This window comes from Phyllostomus hastatus, unplaced genomic scaffold (assembly GCF_019186645.2).
Source record: "Phyllostomus hastatus isolate PE091 unplaced genomic scaffold, TTU_PhHast_1.1 phas_contig_209, whole genome shotgun sequence".
Taxonomy (NCBI): domain Eukaryota; kingdom Metazoa; phylum Chordata; class Mammalia; order Chiroptera; family Phyllostomidae; genus Phyllostomus; species Phyllostomus hastatus.
In genome coordinates, this window is record NW_025333735.1 from 19,977,361 (window position 1) to 19,999,174 (window position 21,814).

The following is a 21,814-nucleotide window of genomic DNA, read 5'->3' on the forward strand; positions in this document are numbered from 1 at the left end:
AGATTCCTTATGAAAAAGTCCAGCAAAGCAGATTCAAAAGAGCCTATGTAGTTAATTACTATTCTTGTTGAACTTGCACAAATAATCAGGCCAAATTTACTGAAACTAGACTTATTTTGTAATTAAATTAGTCTTAATTTGGCTATCTTTGGTAAAAATGAGAATGATCTGAGAGGGAAATATTTGTTTCCGTAATACACCTTTATGGATATAAGATTCTAGTACCATTCATTATCTTTTGAGATTTCGTTCCTATCTGTAAACTGGACAGGATCCCAAATTACTCTAATTTCCTCAAATATCTGACTGAACTCTGCAAACTAACATTTCAAAATTTTCTCTCATCCTTTGACTTGGAATCACTGAGAACTGTAATTGTCCTTTTTCCAGAAGTCCTGCAAACTGCAACTAGACGATTTGATACAAAATAAAGAGAAATCACCAAAATTTGCCACAATAGTTCATGCTCAGTCAATCTCTGGACCTGGCATAAACCACTAAAAACATTTGACTGAATCCCTGATCAAAAGGACAAAGTCAGCCCCATTTGCTATTGTGGCACCACTTGCCCAGCAGGCCTGTGACCTTGTTAAACATGACTGCCATTTCACTCTTCTGAGGTCATCCCCAGGACTGGAAATTGCTGGAAGCTTGAGGAGAACTAACCACTCCCTATAGCCACAGGCAGAAGATAACATTGGAACAACCTGCAGCCTCAGGTTAAAACACCCAAACAGCCCAGGGACCTCACAAGAGCTACACCCCCCCCCCCTTTTTAAATCACATTATAATCCAATAAAAGCTCAAAGCTCCCCCACCCCTCAAGGATTGTGTATTTCTCCACACCTTGCTCCTCTCCTACATTGGAGAGTGAATAAAAACTTTATTCTCTACACTTGCTTCTCTTTGTGAATTCTCTCACAGTCTGATCATGGGATCACCTTAACATTGACAACATCAGAGACGTTTCAACCTGCAAAAGAAGCCCTGAGCCTGACATCTAGAAATCTTAGTGGCTCAGAAACAGATTTATAATTTGCTTCCAATCATTAACCTTTTTTTTTGTCTCCACAGAAACACCTTATTAATTACCTGATTGCTTGCTCCATGTAGGCCTAATGTTTGCAGTTCACCTGCAAGACCACATCCTGAAACGAGACACAACTGCTTACATGAACTGACCCATTCTCAAGACTGAGGCTAGTTTAATAAAATCTAGAACAATCTATCAACATTGCTTCTGGAATGTGAAACTTCTTGAGGTTTCAAAGATGGGACTGTAGGGGAGCAGAAATTGCCACCTCAAAATATGCCTCCTTGGGATAGTGATTATTTTAGACCGGTTAATTTTAAGAAACAGCAGACAGGGGAGAAACTCTGAAAACCAAGTAGAAGTTACCCCTTATAAAAACTAATTACATTATAAGGGAAATCTCTATTTGTGGAGGTGTTTCCCTCATTGTACCAGTGTACCAGGCCTGCCTTCACTGTCAAAGGAGAAGGGTTGGACTTAAATCTACATAACAATTTTATTCTTGTTTGTTGCGCTTTTATGGATAACCTCCTATAAACGGACTCTCCATTTCCAACCTCTTTTGCCTTTAGCTGAGGTGGTATTTAAGGTGATGACTTCTGCCATTTTGGCAAGGTGCTCAGTTTTCCTGGGTTTCCCCCATGTACGGAGAAGGTAAGCATACATGTTATTAAACTTTTATTTCTTTCCTGCTAATCTGCATCATGTCAATTTGATTATTAGACCAGCCAGAAGTACCTTGAAGGTGTTATAGAGGAAACCACAGGCCCAAAATAGCATCACTGGTGCTAAAAGCCCCTGATACCAAACCTAGACTCAATACCTGGTCTAAGTACATTTTCATTCTCTCTGCAAACATAATTAACCAGTCTGGACTTTTCTGGTCAACACCAATAAGGTAATCTGTCACATAGGCCCTATATATCCCCCAGAGAAAGAAGAGGCATCTCAGTTACACAAACAACCACGGAGATGTCAAGTACAGCACAGGCAATATGTTCAATGATATTGTAATAACTGTGTATGGTATTACATGGGTACGAGATTTATCAGGGTGATCAGTTCATAAGGTATATAAATGTCTAATCACTATGTTGTACACCTGAAACTAATATATAATCATATGTCAACTGTAATTGGAAAATGAATTAACTTTTAAAAAATTATTCTCCTTTAAATAAAGACCAATATAGGAATAAAAATAAAAAAGGAAAATGTGTATGATAAAAACCCTTCCCATTCTCCCCACTCCCTTCAAAAAAAAAAAATGATGTCCTGGCCCCAAACTAATCTTTTTCCTTTTATTAATGGCTCCTTTGCCCAAACCTTCTTCCTATAAAAATCTTCCATTTTATAAACCCCTGAGCGCCCCCCAGGTGCTAGATGGGATGTTGCCCCATTTATGAATATTTAATAAAGCCAACCGGATGTTCGAATTAACTCAGTTAAATTTTTTCTAACAAAGGATAGAGAAAAATTTTTCCACACACCCCCCAAAAATCGTAAGTACAAACTTTTACCATAAAGCCAAGCTAATTAAACACAATGGATTTGATGACTAGACGCTGTTTGACTCCTTCTAGGGAAGGTCTAGATAGAATTCCTGACCCATGCCTTCAACACAGACTTGTTGAACTCTTCGTGTGCATCAGTTACTTTGCTAGATTTCTCTCCTCTATGTCTCTCAGTGGAAAATGGAACATGGTGAAAGTACAAGGGACAAGGGGCACAAGATAATCTTAAATTTTGCTATAGTTCCCAGCACCTAGGAAACTGACACATAGTAGGTACTCAGTAAATATCTCTTGGATGAATCACACAGACATTTGCTACACTTCATTGTAACTGTATGTGACAAAAGCAACTGAACCAACAAGCTATGTGCAAAGGAAAGAGACAAATTCCTTCCCCAAAAGCAATGGGAAGCCCTTCACTGAAGGAGCTGCTTTTCACCAGGCAGTGGCTGCGGGAAAGCCATGTGGACCCGAGTATGCCCTAATCAAAGCTGGAACAGATGGCCTGAGCTACTTTCCAATTCAAATTCCTACCAAGGTTTTATTTCCTGGGGTTTTGTTGTGTTTCATCATCTCCTTCAAACCTTCAACTATAAAGGGGGTACATACACAGGGGTTGTTGTGCTTCTCTACCAGGAAGCTAGCTAAAAGCAAACAGCAGGTAACAGAGAAATAAATACTGTGGAATGTTTTATGTACTAGGCAGTAAGCCTGTAAGACTCTTAGGCCTTCTGAGAGAGAAAAATAATCTGAGAACACCCTCCAAGTCCACTAGAAACAAGTCACTTTAAAAACAAATTGCTATCCTTTATTTTTCTGCTTCTCTAAACGGGTTCATGAAAAAACTACTTGATTCACAATGAGGGGTGTGGGGTGGGGGGAGAGGTAATCTAAACATTTCATAGTCATTTCTTACTCCAGGGAGAAACACTGGGGAGTTAAGAGGGTGAGGGGAGGGAGTTTAAAGGTATTTGAAAGAGAATGAAAATTAATATTCAGAACAAGGGGAAATTAAAATGAAACAAAAAATGAGAATAAGAGAAAAGAGCAAGTGGAAAATTTTCAAAACCTCTAACAGCAGAAATACACCACTTCCCATCATATTCTCTTATAAAAATGGAAAGGACCACTAATCCAGCCCCAGAATGGACAGTGTGAAGCGCTTCATGCCAGAAGGAAACAAGTCACAAAGTCAGGTATAGAGAATGCTAAGAAACGGGCTCAAACCCCCCCCCCCATCATTTCCTCCCGTCACTCTACCTCCATCTCCCTACCATATCACAAAACCCTTGAGTGGGGAACCAGACTTCCCCTTCACACTGCTGTCCCTGAAAACTGAGAACCATCCCAAACACTGAAAGAATAAAATGCATTTTAATGTGCTATTAAAATTAAAATAGACCTTATAATTGGTGTAACCCCCCCCCCCAAGAAAATTCAAGCTGTAACATGGCACACACAACTGTTCCTTCTGAGAGATGGACGTGATGGGGGGCGGGGCAGGGAGAATTGTTGAAAATCAGAGTAAAAATCTCCTTTTAGCCCCGACCGGTGTGGCTCAGCTGGCCCGGCGTCCTCCCGCACTCCCGCACAACGCACGCACCACGGAGGGTCGCAGGGTCGCCGGTGGATTCCCTGTCAGCGCACTCGTAGGTTGCGGTTTAGGTCCCCCACCCGGGCACTTACCAGAGGCGAGTATCAATGCTTCTCTCCCTCGCTTTGTCCCTCCCTTCCCCTCTCCCTAAAAATAAATAAATAAAAATCTTTAAAAATATATAAAACTTGCTTTTATTACCTGCTTAAGAGATAAGAAAATCAGCCTTTGAGACTCTTAATTCCCCATTTTTGAGCCTGCTTTCTAGCAGAGTCCTCCACCCACCTCTTCAAACTAACATGTGCTTCTGTAATGAAGATCCCTGAGGAATAACCACCTTGGACAACAAGAAGAGAGGCGACTGTCAAATACCTCGTTGCAATAACAAGTTTTCATAAAGGAGTTGCTAATTATGAGCAGCAGCATCCCTGGAGGGTTAGGCACCTCACGGCGACACAACAGCCACCTCGCTCCCTTTAATGCCAGTTAATGAGCTGGTGTAGACCTAGGGGCGGAAGGAGAGACAGCAGGGCCATTCTGAAACCCCAAGAGATCAGGCCGGCTATATCCCCAAATTCATCGTGCAAGCCAGGGGAGGCCTTCTTAAAAAGCCAGTTCTGTGGAACCTGGATTCAATGTGGAATTTATCAGATCGAGTCTCCTGACCATCAGGCCCCGGCTTGGGGAGGAGGGGACTTCGTGGTGACAATTTACCTTAGAAGACGACCGGGAACAGACAGGCTTTTCAGAGCCACCCAGGGCTCCGTCTGGAGGCTGGAGGGGACACAGGGTCTAGAAGGGCGCGCAGCTCCCATCACCAGGGCGCCACAGGTCCCCCGCCCCCACCCCCCCACCCCCGTCACGTGCAGTCGGGTGGACTCCCACAGGTGGGCGGCGTGTGGCCTGGGCGAGACCCAGGGGGGGCAGGATGGGCCAGAGGCGCTGCGGAGGGGGTGGTTTTGCCTTAAGGAAGCAGAGCGAGAGGGGAGCTCAGCGTTGCCAGCTACCTGGTTCTCTCTCTCTCAGCTGGTGGTTACCGGCTTTTCCCCCAGGCAGCAGGAGCCCGGTGGAGAGAGGAGCGGCGTGCACCTACCGACCTCCTCCCAGCGCGCCTCGGCCTTCTCCCCCAGCGCCCGCACGGCCGCGGCCCACCGGCTGCATGCGCCCTGGCACGTAGGAGCCTGCACGACCAGGGTGGGGTGGGGGGCGGAGGAAGAGCTCCCGGAGGCCGAGGAGACCTGGCCCCTCTCCGGCCATTCGTCTGCCCGGCCTAACTAGGGGATCCCGCTCAGGTTCACACCCGCCCCTGGCCCCCACACCCCCTCACCCGTGTTGGCTCTGATGTTCTCCCGCAAGAAGTGGCCGCTGGAGAGATGCTGGAGTCCAAAGTTCTGGGCGATCCTCTGGCACACGGTGCCCTTGCCAGAGCCGGGCGGCCCGAGGATGACTGCGCGCAGGAGTTTGGAAGCCATTGCCTTCTCGAGGAGTGGGGCGGCCGCACGGGCAACCCGGACAGCGGCCTTGGAGAAGCCCCGGGAACTTTGTTTCTTCGGGCCCCTGCCTCTGACACCCTCTGCTCGCTCCAGGACTCGCCGTCTGTCCCTGCAGGGGAAGGAGAGACTTTTGAGACGGCCCCTCCCCTCAGCCCAGAGGAGGGCGGCTGGAAGGCGGAGTGAGGCGCCACGCTACACCTCCCCGCCCTCCCCGCGCCCACGCCCCGGGAGTGGAGTAGTCCGGGGACCCCGCCCCTGGCATGGACCGCCTTCGCCTTCGGGCTCAGAGGTCCGCAGCCAGTCCCACCTACATCCCTCCCTCCCTCTCGCTCCCCACCACGCGCCCAAGGCAGGGGTCCACCCCGCACAGTGCGGAAGCTGGGTGGGCAGTCACTCCGAGTGCCCCCGGGACCTGCGGCCTGACCCCTGCCCGGGTACTCGCACGTGGGCAGTGTTTAGTCCACGCCTCCGCTCCTCCCAGGCGGCTGTCACATCCCATAAAGTCGCCCTGGATGCCTCCCACACAGAGGACTCAGCGACCACCTCCGCTCCGTGTGGACAGAGGTGCTTCCCCACCCAAAGCAGTCACACAAGCACACACCCCTGCTGGGACACAGTGCTCGCTGGGACAGGCCTCAAGCCAGGATCCCGCTGGGCGGTGCCGCCTCCGCCCGCCCCGACTCCGGGTCACGGCCAGCGGCGTGGGGCTCGCGCCTTACGTAAGCCGAGGAGACCAGCTCCGTGCAAGACGCCGCCAGCACCCGCTCCCCTACCCGGTGCTCTGCCCCTCGCCTTCCCAGGCTTACGGGCTCCACAAGACCCAGGAGAGGCTGTGGGGGCGAAGGGAGGTAGAGAAGACTCAAGGGACAGAAAACCCGTTTTCGTGGTCTCCTGGGGACCAGATCTCCCACTCAAGGGAAAGAAAAACACAACTTACTGAGTGAGCGCCTACTGTGCAGCACATTGTGGGCTAGGTGATTTTCTTACCCAACGACCATTCCTGGTAGGGTTTTCACAAGTGAGGAAAGGAGACCTGGAGTATGGCCATTCATTTCATTCATTGAGTCATTCATTCAGCAAACGTTTTTTGAGTGCCTAATGTGTGCCGGACAACGGCGCTTGACATATAGCTGTGAACCAGAGATGGAGTCCTGCCCTCCTGGAAGCCACATTCCAGCGGGCGTTTTGATCCCTTGTCTGCCTGACTCCAAACCCCAGGCTCCTTGGGGCAACAGAAAGGAAGGGATGACCACTCACCTGTGCTCAGGATCTTATAACCATCTGATTCCAGGACGTCAGGGCTACACTGTTGACACTATACTTACAATTCATCAAGTCCCAATGGGTGCTAGCTCCTCCCTCCCCTTCCTTACATATCCAAATTCATATAATCTTAAATCAGTTCCAACCCCACGCAGCTTTCATCCATCCTCACAGCTGCCAGAGATACTGCTCTGAACTGCCAATTATTTTCTATTATTTCACCTCAGATATTATTGTCCCTTCAGGATAAAGTTAAAAAATAATCCAGCACAGGAACACAGATACCTTCCATATACCTTTGCTTTCCACCAGCTCCCCTTCTCTGCACTTCTTCCAGGGTCTTCCTGCCTTTGGGAAATCCATTACAAGGTTCTGAGTGCCACCAACCATACCTTGCAGATGGGGAAGGACAGTGTGCAGAAGAGCGTCCTCTATATTCCTGGCTGCTCTATGTTAGGAGGCTGGGGGTGGGAGGGAAGAGCCTGGCACAAGATCCTTTCCCCACCTCTGGCAGTCCTTTTCCTCCACACACAGCTAGGCAGCAACTAGTGTCTGGCTACCTGGGAAACACTCATAAGTCACCAATGCCAGGGCAGAGTTAATTCCACAGGCTCATCCCCCTCTCCAAAATATCTGAGCTTCTGTAGATCTCAGGGGCTTGTTAAACTGACCCCTTTCAGCCCTTCACCTGGGAACAAAGAAGGGGTAGGAGGAGTGTAATCTCCCCTCTTCTTCCTGGCACATGCCCTGTAATATATAGCAGATATTTGGTGCTGGTTCTCGGAACTGCACTTGCCTCAGAATCACTCCATGGGCTTGTTAAAACAGATTAGTAAGAGCGACCCCATTGTTGAGTTTCTGATTCTGTGGATCTATGGTGGACATTTCTAACAAGCTTCCAGGTAATGTTGTGGCTGCTGATTTGGAGACCACACTTTAAAAACCACTGCTCTAGTGAAATGAGCATTGAGACATGGGAGCTGGTAGTCCCTTAATTCCTCTGCCTGCTATGGGATGTTTGGCCCCTAAACTCTTCTCTTTCTAAAATGAGATTGAATTTAGTACATTTCCAAAGGTCCTTTGGTGTCTATCAAGAACTGATTCTGTAAGTTCCCAGAGGAAATACAGCTTCTAGCCTCCATAAAAACCTTGCCTTATCACCAAATTCTTTTGCCTACTTTTGAAATGTCTTTACCAACACATATGGTGTCATAGCGTGATGTTGGCCACTCACACGGTCCCAGGACTTTGTGTTTAGGAGTCTAGGAGCTTATATTGTGAAGCAGAAAGAAGAGTTGGGACATAGGTAAACTTAGAGAACCCCGGTGGGAATAGAACCTAGCATTTCACAAAAGAACACTCAAAGGGCCTTCCTTGTGTGCACAGCCACATCAGCGCCAAGTAGCTCAGCTGCCATTTGGAACCTGGACAACCAGAAGAAACGGGTTTTGGAGTCAAACACCCCTGGGATTAGATTGCAATGGCACCATTTACAAAGTCTGCAAGCTCTTGACCTCTGCCAGCCTTTGTTTGCTTATCTGAAAAGGGAGATGATACTTACCTCATAGACTTGTGGTAAGGCTGAAATGAAATAATACTTATAAAGGATTTACCACAGTGCTGGGCATATAATAAATATTTCATCATAAATATCATGGCCATTTTAACAATGGGACAATCACCTAGCCTCTCTGATCTCAGTTCCCAAACTGTGAGGAATAAATGAGTTAATATGACAAAGAACCTAGCAGGTTCCCTGGCCTCAGGAAATGATAGCTATTGTTATTTCGTATACTCATGCAATCATCTTCTGATTTCCTTTGTCTAAGGTTTTAAACCCATTTACAATTCCTCACAATCTACAAAGTAATATGCATCTATGTGTTTGTTTCCCCTGTAAACAAATGAAACACTAACAGCAGAGGCCAAATTTTAGTCATCATTCTATCCTCAAAAATACACGGCACTTTGCCTGTAATGAGTATTTTGTTAATGTTGGCGAGTCCCCTTCCTCCTCCCAACACATATAACACTAAGCAGTGTAGCCTCTCTGCAACTTCACTAGATGGTAATATGAAGACTACATTTACACATTCCTTCATCAGATTCTCACAAGCTTGCATAGATGGTAATGTCCCTGCTCCTATTTTACAGATGAGAAAACTAAGGCTCTAAGAGGTTAGGTGAACCTCCCAAGGTCACAGAGCTAGTAGGTGGTACAGCAGGGAGTCAATCCCAGATACTCTCGTTTTGAGTATAGCATTCTTGTTTGTTAAACCTCAGTCATTTCTATAACACTTTCATAATTTTGCCATAACCTTGTCTCACCTAGCTCTTAACTGCTTATCATGCTTTTTTAATATTGACTCAATTTGCTTAAATAATTTATTTAAAAAAGAAACTATATGTAAGTTGCTAACCATAAATAAAAGGATAAACTAAAATGAACACAGGAAAATAAAATAGGGTTGCCATATTCCAACTGAAATCTTTGACCTGTTGAGTTTCTGGGTTTAATCTTTTTTGTTGTTGTTAACAGAGTCTTTTAATTATTATTTTAAAGAATAAATGGCAATTGTTTTCCATTACAGTCCACATTCAATATTATTCTGTATCAGTTTCAGGTGTACAGTAAAGTGGTTAGATAATCATATACTTAACCAAGTATACCCACCTGACTGAGTTTAATCTTCATTTAAAATAAAAAGGGGGTCCTTTACCAAGAGTTAGGGAAGTAGTTAAGACATATAGCATCTAAACGAGACTTTGTGTTTATCTGTAATTGCATAGCTCAAAATGAAATTAGGTAAGGAATGCATTTTTTGTTATAGTACAACTTATGTATTTCAAATGGACAAGATTAACATCTTTTACAGTATCTTAAGATAAATTGTCTTTGAATGAGAGCTTCCTTTCCAGTATTTTGAGCTCTACAAGACGTATCTAGAAAATTTACTGCTGTGGAAAATGAAGACTGCTTAAATTGAATGGGGGAAGGGGTGGGCCTGTGGTTTTTCTTTTTGGTTAATTGCTGTAACACCATCCTTCAGGTGGCTGAGGGAGTTTTATGTTTCCTTTAGACATCATTAGGTGCCAAAGCTCCTGCAGGACAACTTTGATACTACACGAATTCTGACATTTTGGTAGCACAGATATGGCTGTTGGGTCCACCACTCCATTAGAACAATTAACTCCATTCATATTAATTTTTGTTATAAATGATACAGAAGAGGGTTGCTTCTGGGCATTTAGGTCCACATTCTATTTTAAGGCTATATATTCAGTTTTCTTTAACTGTCTAAGTCCATGGTGGCTGCCATCTTGTGTGGAATACTTTTTTAATATTCAGCTTATTATTTGAAAACAGATGCATGTACCACATAGAATTATCCCTAACATCATATCAAATTATCTTTTGCATCATCAGGGATGCATGTCACATACTCTTCTGTACCTCAAAGTGTACCTTTGAAATGTAATTTACTATAACTCACCAGCATTTTTAAATGATGTGATCACCCCAACCAGGGTTTATAGATATGATACTGACCCCACATAAGTTAAAGCCCCGTTCTTCTAGCTATCACTTCTTGGTCACTTTCTATCATAATTTCTGGCTTATTTCTGTTGTATTTGTTGGAAACAGTAGGATGTTTGAACATAGTGGCTTCATCTTTTTCATCATGGCCTCTATATAGGTAGATACAGGGTGGAGACATAGAGAGTAAATATTATTGAATGACTGACTTGCTGCTGAATGAATGAATGGGTAGTTATTTCTCTGTTTGCCTTCTGTGAAGCTCCTCTGGATATACAGAAGAAAGGCTAGTGACTTGGACATGGCAAGATTGACAAAAGAAAGCTAAAAAATAAGAGGAGGAAGAAACATGATTTCAGGTGGAGTGTACCCCACTCCTTTCTCCCTGTAGGCACTCATCAAATACTCAAGAAGCCAAATGGTTCATTGAGAGAATAAACAGTGGATAAATAACTAGTATAGCATTATTTGTGAGCATATTTTGTGCTTACAAGAAAAAGAATCATCTTATCCTCAAATTTTCCTAGTCCACATGTTTATCAACCTACAATACCTTAACAGTTATTGAAAAGAGGCAGCATCATTTATTTTACAACACTGCCCTCTCAAACAAAAAAAAAGTTCCCAGGTAGTTAAAAAATAAAAAAGAGAAAAGAAAGAACTGGGAGGAAAGAAATCAACATTCTTTGTATTTACCTGTCATGACCCATTATTCTCCATGAGCAACAGACTATGTCCAAATCATTCCTGGAACAACAGTTGATATAGAGGTACTCTCTCAGAAGATGAAGATTAATCCCTACCCTTGATCTTTTCACCGGGAAACACTAGAAAGCAAAGTAACCATCCATTGTGCTCTACTCTTCAAATATAATGAGAAAATGATGGTATCTTGCTCAGAACTTTGCTCTGATTTATACACCTGGTAGTGGAGATGAATAGGGCTGTGCCATTCCCACTCTTCACCTCACCCTTCTAACCATAATCACTAACCGAATTCCTTCTAGAAGTTGCCTTGCATTAGTAGGCATATCTGGAGTCAGATGCCTTTGGGTGTGTTTTCCTCTGCTTGAAGTTAACTGCCATGGGAAGTACAACTTTCTGCTCTTACTGAATCAAGGAACTGAAACTGAATACTGATTTTATTCTGCTCAAGTCTAGCTCAAGGCTGGGTAAATAAAGGGCATCCCACCTGTGGAAGTCTTCTAAGCTTGGTCTTTTGATAAGGGCAGTGCAGATTATAATTAACATTTAACATTGAGTGTTTGCTATGTGCCAGACCAGTTCACTCTCCCCTCCCTCTCATTCTCTCTCTCTCTCTCTCTCTCTCTCTCTCTCTCTCTCTCTCTCTCTCTCTCCCTCACCACTGTGCTATGCTGATTCAGGGACTTCTGGAGTAACACTGTTATCTTCGTATTTTATAGATGAAGAAACTAAAACACTAACAGGTTAGGTAATTTATCTCCCAGTGTCGTGAGCCAGTTAGTAGTAGAGCTGGGATTTGATCCCAGGCATTAGGATCAAGCACATAACCGCTATACCCTACCCAGTCTCCCCAGTACTTGAGTGAAGAGGGTTCTTAGTCTCTGTCAGGAGATTCCATACCAGATTGTATAGAGAAATGCTAACAGGAAAGAGAAAGTCACTCATGTCCAGACTGACTTGGCTACCTCAGCAGCTAGGTGAGACAGCTAGTTGTATAAAAGATTCTTCCCACAAGGCTCTCTCTTTCAGGAATCTCCACAGATTTTAAACAATACCTTCCTCCTGAACTTGCCAATTCATCTGTCAGCCTTCTGTTTCCAAGTTATTGCTGTGTCCCAAGTTTTGGTCTTGCTGCCACACCCCTTTGACATGATGCTTGGCTCACTGTTGATCTGGCTCTCAAATGGCATTAGCACTTTATTCTTCACCCTATGACCACAGGCTAGCCTACCAACTCCAGGGTCAAGTTCAAGTTGTCATCTCTCAGCACTAGCACCACCAGTCCCAAACTTGGCTCCAAATTCCCAGTCCAGGTCATAGACCCCACTTACCTGAGAGTTCACCATGGACAGTCATTCTGAGAGACAAACCAAAGGGGTATAAAGGGAGTATAATTCAAGAGGTGTCTAGTTGGAGAGTTGCCCAGAAAACCCAGAGCAGAACAAAATTTAGAAAGGTGATGACCAGTTCTAAGAAATGATTAACTAAGGGTTTCTAAGTAAATCCCAAACATAGAAAAGCACATGGATCAAGAGAATGAACTCTAGAGACAGACTGACAAATTCAACTCTTGGGTCTATCACTTACCAGATATGTGACTTTAGCAGTTCCTTAATTGATGCTTCATTTTTTCCACCTTAAAAAGAAATGGAAATAGTAGTAGTTCCTATCTCATAGAGTTGTTGGGAACTTAAATGAGTTAGTATATCAAAGACTTGGAACAACACCTGGCATGTGGTAAGTACTACATAATTGTAAATTTCACTGTCATTTGTTCTTCAATCACCACAACAGTCAATGTACTTCATGGCACTACAAACAAGTTCTTGGAAGAATTAAGTTGTGCCAGACAAATATATTCTACTACCAGGGCTGTCTTCTGAGGATGCTCATATTATTTGTTTCTGCAGTTTGTTTTCACATAAAAAGATTTTCATATATTTGAAAACAGCTATCTTGTCCCACCTGAAGTTTCTCTTCTTTGTGCAAAATATTCTAAATTATTTAGCTATTCCTTAAGTAATATGGTATCCTACTGAAGACTAGCAAAATAGTGTGTCCTTTGCTGCTTAAGTAAGAAATACCAGAAACTTCTGTTCATCCTCAAAAGATTTATAAATAGGTAACATACAGAAAGAACCTTTTCTTTTTAATGAAATAAAATTATAATAATAGCTAATTATATTGATTATTACTGTGCCATCTAGACTTCATTCTGAACTACACAAATCCTTGGGAGTTTTTGGATGATGCACAGAGGATCCCCAAAGAAGATGATGTAGAATTTTCTACAAGGTAGATTATGTCTGTCCATGAAATATAATGATTTCCCTTCATGAAATAGACCTCCCTATCATGTTTTCTCAGGAGTGGTCATATGAATTATTTTGGCAAATGAAAGCAGAAGCTTTATCAGCCAGGGTTCTCTGTGCCCCTTTCCTCTTTGTCACGATGGTCAGCAAACTAAAAACAGTAGTGATAAAAATTAAGCCATGAGTGAAAGCTTGACTAAGTTATACTTCTAAATGTTAGTAAATTTTGTGCCCACTGCTGCAGTCATACAATTAACCCTAATTAATAGACATATGGCATAAAGCGTGTTTAAGATCACTTAAATAATACAGCTAAATTTTAGCTAAACTGTAAAAAGTCCTAGCTATTATCAGACCTATAATGAAAGTAGCTTTAAACAATATGAACACACAACAACTAAGATCCAAACTGGGATTAGACAGCCCACTATACTTAGCCTTAAACCTAAAAAATTATCATAACAAAACTCTCCTTCACCAGAGTACTATTAGCCAAAGCTTAAAACTCAAAGGACTTGGCGGTGCTTCATATCCCTCTACAATATGCCTTGAATCCCAAAGTAAAGATGACTCTACCTCCATAGGAAAAAAAAGCTGAAACATGATGGACATGTAACATAAGCAAGAAATATGTTTTTATTGTTCTAAGCCATCAGGGTTTTTATTTTTAAGATTTTATTTCTTCTCATAGAGAACCCAGGCATGTACCCTGGACAGGAATGAAATCAATGACCTTTCACTTTGCGGAATGACACCCAACCAACTGAGCCACATCAGTCAGGGCAGCCTCCAAGACTTTTTGAGGTCATTTATTATCACAGCATAAGCTAGCCTATCTTGACTACTGCCTCCTCAGTCTTTGATGTTAAATGTTGTACAGAAGTCTTATTGATTATACTCACATAATATGACCCAGACTCCCTTCACTATCTGGGTCTCTTTTGGATGAGTATACTTCTTCTAAGATGAGATACACAGCAACACATAAGACATTCTAAATGTAGTCTGATAAGCAGTCTCTTGACTATATTTATTCTATAGCAGGATAATGTTGTCCCCTATTTTAATCCATGGTCCTTCTCTCTCTTTTTGTAACAACTAAGTAATTTTATGCCTGTTGTTTTATGAAGAAATAATTTAGCAGAAAAGAGTTTTAGGTTGGGCCCCTGTAAGAAAAAAATGTGTTTAGACAGTATAATTGATTGAGAGTCTACAAACCGTTGAAGATTCTTTATTCCCCATACCTTGGACTAGGAAAAATCCCCTGGGCAAGGGAAGAGGCAAAGAAGAATTTAAGTGGCAATGGTTCCCTGGAAAAAGCAGGACCTGCCCATCTGTTTATCTCCCAGAACAGAGCCCTAAAGGGAGGATAAAAGACACAGAAGATAGGATGGAAACAGACAAATGCAGGGAAGACTTGCATCCTCTTTCCCAGGTAGCACCTAGAGAAGTGGCAAGACCCCAGAATGAAATGTATCACAGAATGAATATGGTCCACAAGCAGGTCTTATTTGGTAAGCACAGGATACTGAGACGATGTGATTTTGAATGACTTTGAGCAGAGCGTGCCTTCCCTAGGTTCTCCAGTTCTCATTCCCTATTATCTCACACCTGGTCTACTTATACTGACTTGCCTCTAAAGGAATTTGAGTTTAAAATCCCTGACTTAGACAGCTAGACATGATGAAACTTCACATGGTATTCCATATGTCTCAGCAAAGTAATTCCACTTACTTAAGAGAGTGGTGAGAGAGAGAGAGAATAAAACCAAAAGGATCCCAGTAGTCAAGTGTAGGGAGAAGTGATCTGGGATGCTATAACACTTGCAAAATCCTTCTCTCTACCAAAACTGGGTAAAGCATAGAGACACTGAATTGACTAAGATTAAGTTTTTATCACTTAGCAAAATAAATGTTTTGCTCTGGATATTGTCATTGTCTCCCCTGAATTTATTCCTTCTCTCTCGCTCATTGAATACAGCAATGAAGCTTGGGGAACTGGCCTTGACTCAAGTGATATACCTGATTGGCCCAAGTGTATTTTAATTACCCCTTGCCATTAATTAATTCAGGAATAAATAAGTGACCCTATTCTGAGGAATTATGAGTATAACCAATTTTCTAGTAGTTTCTAGGAAGGTTTATAGTAACAAATGGGAGCCATCAATCTTTATTTCAAACAAGTTGTTTTGCAGCCTGACTGTTGTTGATGGCCACCCTGCAGTCATGAGAGGGACCAGAATCAGTTTGAAGCCAACAGTGTAGATGACAGAGCAGAAAGATGAAAAAACTTGGTCCTTAATAACATACTTCAGCTTCTAAACCAACCCTGAATTCTTCCCTGCTTTTGGACTTCCTCTTACATTAACCAATAAATTCTTTATTGTTTAAATAATATTAATTTTAGTTATAGAAAAATTTAACAGTTAGTATTTTTTATATCACAGTTGAAGAACTTTTTTTTTTTGCTAAAATTTTATATAACCTAAAGTTGAAATTTCTTTTTTGGCAAACTCAGTAAATATTTACCCATACTGACTTAAAATAGCAAAGACAATTTTAATACTTATTTATGAATAATCACTAAAGTAGAAAATTTCCACTGTCTAGTTCTTCCTCATTCATTTAACAGTAATTACTAAGTGCCTCCTGAATGCCAGGCACTGAATCAACTCTGAGGACACAATGGGTGTTCAAAGAGACCTTGTTTTCATTGATTATCAGGTACAAGGAATTCAAGTCAGAAGTGGTTTAAATGTTCTGCCAAGGAACCCTTTAAATGAAAGAAAAAGATATGGGTTACATTCTTAGATGAAGGAGAACTCAACGAGGAAGGCAGCTGTAAACACTAGGCAAAGGGAGTCCAGACTGAGTTGGTTGTGGAGTCAAAAATCTCAGGAGAGTTTTAATTGGGAGCCTCCTACAGATGCCTTGGCCTAAAGGAGACAGTGTCTTGGGCCATGTTCAAGGCTTTTCTCCAGTTAGTTCCAGAAAACATTATTTTTCTTTCTTCTTCAACATAAGTTTATATAAATAAGCCACTTGTCATTTTATTTCTTCAACCAAAATTACTGAGTTCCTAGTTATATTCCAGGTTCTAAGCTAGGTATTGGGGATACAGAGCTGACTAGGTTTCCTACTTTAATAAACTTTGAGTTTAATGGAGGAGTCATACATACAACAACAAAAATGAAGCAAAACAAAAAATTTGAATGAATGTCCTGAAGTGCTGAAGTGTCAAAGAGACCTTAATCAGAAACTGGGTCCAGCATTTACAAGCCAGGTGACTTCAATCCATTGGTTAACCTTAATTCCCTCCCATCTACAAAAGGAATAATAATGATACCTATTCCATAAGGGATTTTTTTGATGATTAAATGATTTTTGAAAAATGATCATATATCAAACATACAGTAAGCACTTGATACATATTAACTATTACTACTGATTCAACACTATCTTTCTTTTTAAAAAAATATTTTATTTGTTCATTCTCAGAAAGAGGGAAAGGGAGGGGAAAAAGGAGGAAGAGAAACATTGTTACCTCTCTCATTCCCCCAAGTAGGGACCAGGCATAGAACTGGTACCCTTTGGATTCGCAGGCCACCAGTGCTCAGTCCACTGAGCCACACCAACCAGGGCAACACTATTTTTCAACCACTGTTCTAGATGCTTGTGATACTTCAGTGAATCAAAACAGATAAAAATCCCTGTCTTATGCAGCTTACATCACTATTTTCATACAATATAATAAATATAATGAAGGCATGTATGAACCTCATCATTATATCTCCAGAATCTGGTTTTCCTAGCTTGGCAGTCTCTCAGATTCTGAAAAAAAGAATAGGGTACAAGTCCTTTTTTTGACAGGTGATGCTAGAAAGCATGGTGAGAGAGAGGAAAGTGAACAAGGTAAAGGAGGAAGCTGCTACAGTATGTGTGAATTAAAGGGTCACCTCTGTGAGCAACTGGTGCTTATTCTTATAGGGACCGTCTGAATGACTGTGTAGAACACACCTCAGCACTATCCTGGGGTATTAGTTCACCAACTTGTTCCTCATTGGTAGAAGGTTGCTCCTGAGGCATCCATCCCTCAAGGAGAAAGACACAGGAAGCCACCTGCATGCATAGTAATCTATCTGCACTTGATCTCGCCGCAGGGTTAAGGAGATATGGGTGAGAACCCAACAGCTCTGCCTTATTAGCATTGTGCCAGGTATGTGGTTGGCACTGGATAAATACATAAAAGAAAAAGAAAAGGGGAAATCACTTAAGCCTATCTGAGGGAGACAAGGGAGCCTTTCTAGAGAAATTCATAATTTCTGAGGTTAGATTTTAAGGATGTGTCTGCTAAAGGGACAGAAGCACAGAGTGTATCCCAGGGAAAGGGAATAACATCAAGGATTTGGATTATGGATGGAGAAAAATACCCAGAACTACTAGAGGTTAAAAGAGTAAAGGATTAAGGATAGAAAAGGCAGGAGAGGGGGGAGGAGCCAGGTCCCAAAGAGATTCCTATACAGTCCTAACCATTTAGATTTTATGTTAAGGGACTGGAAAATCAAGTTATACAAGTAAAAAAGACAATGCGATTGGTTCTGAATTTTGGAAAGATAAATTTGTCCTTGTAGTCACCCAGTAGAATGGATTGAGTCTTATGTCGGGTACATTAATTAAGATGATGTTGATAATATTCGAGGAGAGACCATGGCAGGAGAGACAGAACACAAGAGTCAAATATAAGAATCACTTGGTGGGAGGGGGGACTGGATTGGGAGTAAAAAGGAGAAAACTGTATTTGAACAATGATTAAAAAAATAAAAAAAAAATTTAAAAAAAAGAATCACCTAAGTGTCCTGGTGGGGTAGCTGAGTTGTTTGGAGCAACTTCCTGGTGCACCGGGGTTGCAGGTTTGATCCCTGGTCGGGCCTCATATAAGAGTCAACTGGGGAATGCATAAATGAGTGAAGCAACAGATCAATGTTTCTCTCTCTCTCTCTTATGTCAATAAATTTAAAAAAATTAAAGTACATAAGAAATAGTATAAACTGGTTACATGTAGGGGAGGAGAAAGAAATGAGAATGATGGTCAGGTTTCTGGCCTTATGGCTAAGGAAACGTGGCACCCCTCACTGAGCTAGGAAACACAGAAAGAGGAGAAAAGCTGAGGGATGAGGGATTCTTTTCACATATATTATATCAGGGACCTTTGAACTTTTATGTTCATTACCTCCTAAAATAATTTAGAAACATGTAACCCTAACACATGTTGGCATTGCCTGTTAAAATTGTATATCATAAATGTAAAAAGTGTCAAGGAGTATAATTTCCAGCCACACTATAACACTGACACTTTTTTAGAAAACTAATATCTTATTTATTTGTTTGTTTGTTTGTTTGTTTATAGAGAGAAGGGAAGGGAGGGAGAGAAATGTCAATGTGAGGTTGCCTCTCCAACCCCTCCCTGTCCCCCAGTTAAGGAACATACCTCAGTCCATGCATGTGACCTGACTGGGAAACTAACCCACCACCTTTCCATTTTCCAAATGGCATCAATACCCAACCAACTGAGCCACACTGGTCAGGGCTATATCATTCTTTAAAATGTACTGGAATCTAAATACCATAGCAAATTGATAGCCACTTTGATCCTCTTGAAAATTACATGAACAAGTTCTTCTATGACAAATTTTTATATTAATCCTTTTGTTCCTTGAATGAACATTGCCACCTCACTTCCCCTCACATCCCCCTTTTATTGTGATGTAATACATTTCTATTCTTGTAAGTCTTTTTTTGATTACTCTAATATATTTGGCAACAGTTACATATATCAATTTTGATAATTTCCTGTGACCTTAAACTCTTTTTAGTAACTCAATTCTACAATAGCAAAACAAATCACTAAGAAATGGGCAGAGGATCTGTACAGACATTTTTCCAGACAAACTGTACAGAGGGCCAACAGGTACATAAAAAGGAGCTCAACGTCACTAATCAGCAGGGAAATACAAGTCAAAACCACAACAAGATATATCACCTCACACCTGTTAAAATACTTCAGAAAGAACTCAATTCTTGGAATTAAGTTATCATAATTATTAGTTATATACTACAGCTCAGAATAAACAATACATGACTATTTTGATCAAAATTATATACAAATTAAATAAAATAAAAGTTAAATTAAAATAATAAATTAAATAAAAATAATATTTTATTACCAATTCCTCTCTTACTAAGATAAATTATAATTTAAAAAATTGCTTCATGCGAATATTGTTGCTAGACTGTGATATGGTTCAGCATTAATTCCACCCCATTTTTCATTTTTATAGATATAAGTGTTGAGAAAACTTATTCACATCAATCAGAGGTTGAGATAAAAGGAGTTTTGTTGCAGCAATATCATTCAATTCTTTGAATTCCTTCCAAGTTATGTTACAAAAACCACAGAGTGATTTATTATTAAAATGCATATTTTAGTCATCTGTTAGCTGAAACTTGATTCTTCCCTTCATTCTGTTGAAAAAAATTCCAAGCTCCACACTTGCAAAAGGGCTTGTTACCCAGTCATGAGGGTCACTTACTTTCTGGATTTCTGGGAAGTTTATCAAAAGGGCTTTCTCAAGAATTTTCAGATGATTGTTAAATCATACCTGTTACCTTTCTACCTAGAGTCATTTTGATTAACTTGATATGCTCAGGAAGGATTAGCAAATGAAAACATTATTAATTTCAAAATACCTTGGTTAATAAAAATTTCGGCAAGGAATTTGTCTCAATTAAATCATGTGATTCAAATATAATTTATTCAAAACTTGGTGCTGTATTTTTAACTCCTTTAATTTATGGAAAACATCCACCTACCACCTAACTGCCCAAATCAGTCCTCACTGTCAAACCGAACCAGCCATGTATCAGATTTGTTTTCTGTGTCAGAAAAGATCTGACTACATTTTTCTATTCAAATAAACATGTGAAGACACATCCCCATGACAACCATTTCATTTCTGAATTCAAAGAAAGAGAGAGACAGAGACAGAGAGAGGAGAAACCTGCTGAGAATTTGTTCCTGAATGAAATGGAACATATAAAATGCCATTCTATTTGATTTTTTTTATCAATACCTCCTCTTGCTTTGTTTTGCTTTGTTTTTGTGCTCGTGTGCATGTTTCTGCTGTCATAAGATTCTATGTCAGAAGTGATAGATTCTTTGATAACAGTCAGGGGGTGGAAAGGCTGAGGTAGGTAAGTAAAAATTGTGTAACTCGATTCAAAACATCCCAACAGGGGCCAAAATAGTCCATTCCAGAAGCCACCTTTCATTCTTCACAGGCCGTGTGTAAGCCAGGAAAAAACACAAGCCCTGCTTCGGGTGCGCGCTGCCTGGAACAGAAAAGGGTTAGCCTAGCCCAGTATTTTCAATGGCCTCTTTGGGGCTCTGCGGGTGTATACACCTTGTGCAAGGTATATAACACAATGAGGACAAGTAAAGCTCTTTATGTTATCATATGAGATATGGTTGATTATGAGAGTGGAGAAGAAAAAATAAACTGGCATAACATCTCAACACACGGCATCTTCTTAGAAAATCCTTTCTAGTAAAATTACTTATGAAAAATGAGATCCAGGAACTCATTCCCCTAAAAATTCTCTCTGCTGTCATACCTCTCGGAAGTCTTTCCATTTGTCTTTGAAAACCATTTGATTCATTTACACCATTTGATCCTCACAACTGCTCTGTAAGTTTTGTACTTAAAACAGCTAACATGTTAACATGATTCTCACTTAACAGTTAAAGAAACAAAGGTGCTTTCGCCAGTTACCCACAGTCACTAGAACACAGCCAAATGGACAGCCTGGCTTCTTACAGCACAGCCCCTGCTACTGCTCCAGCCAAGTGGAGTAACACACAGCCCCAGCACCATTGCCTTTGTGCCTGGAAGGCTCCTGCTGGTCCTCTCTGCCTCTTCATAGAATGTTGGACTAAAATAGTTTCTATCGATTTCTTATTGAGGCTCAATTAGTGTTTTATCCCTGGCTAAGGCTGATTTTTTCCTCCAACATTTTATTACAGGGAAAAAAAAGTACTTATAATACATCCAAATTAAAAAATATATTATATACCCACCTGTATACCTATCACCTAGATTCTACCATTAATATTTTACCATATCTGCCAGGCTTATTATTTTTCATTCTGGAACATAAAGCTCTTTTGAATTAAAGTATAGTTGACATACAATATTGTATTGGTTTCAGGTGTCTAACACAGTGAGATTTCACATTTGTATACCTTACAAAGTGATCACCACAAAAAGTCCACTATCTGTCTGTCACCATACAAAGTTATTGTGATA

General features: G+C 41.3%; 1 protein-coding gene and 1 pseudogene across 3 annotated transcripts in view; both read right to left on the reverse strand.

The window, feature by feature from the left end:
* AK4 (adenylate kinase 4) overlaps nt 1-5,780 on the reverse strand; it is a 69,025-nt gene extending 63,245 nt beyond the window's left edge. The window contains exons 1-2 of one of the 3 annotated variants that reach the window (XM_045835476.1): nt 5,469-5,598; nt 4,514-4,646 (exon numbers count right to left, since the gene is read on the reverse strand). Coding sequence is in view for 1 of the 3 variants with exons in the window: in XM_045835474.1 (XP_045691430.1) it covers nt 5,469-5,613 (145 nt within the window). In the remaining 2 variants the exon portion in view is untranslated. Of the gene's footprint in view, nt 1-4,513; nt 4,647-4,855; nt 4,955-5,468 lie in introns of those variants that run through there. The other 2 variants (XM_045835474.1, XM_045835477.1) reach the window with 2 other exon arrangements.
* A 4,141-nt stretch (nt 5,781-9,921) lies between these two features.
* On the reverse strand, nt 9,922-12,486 carry LOC123816422 (annotated as a pseudogene).
* Between the last annotated feature and the right edge of the window lie 9,328 nt (nt 12,487-21,814).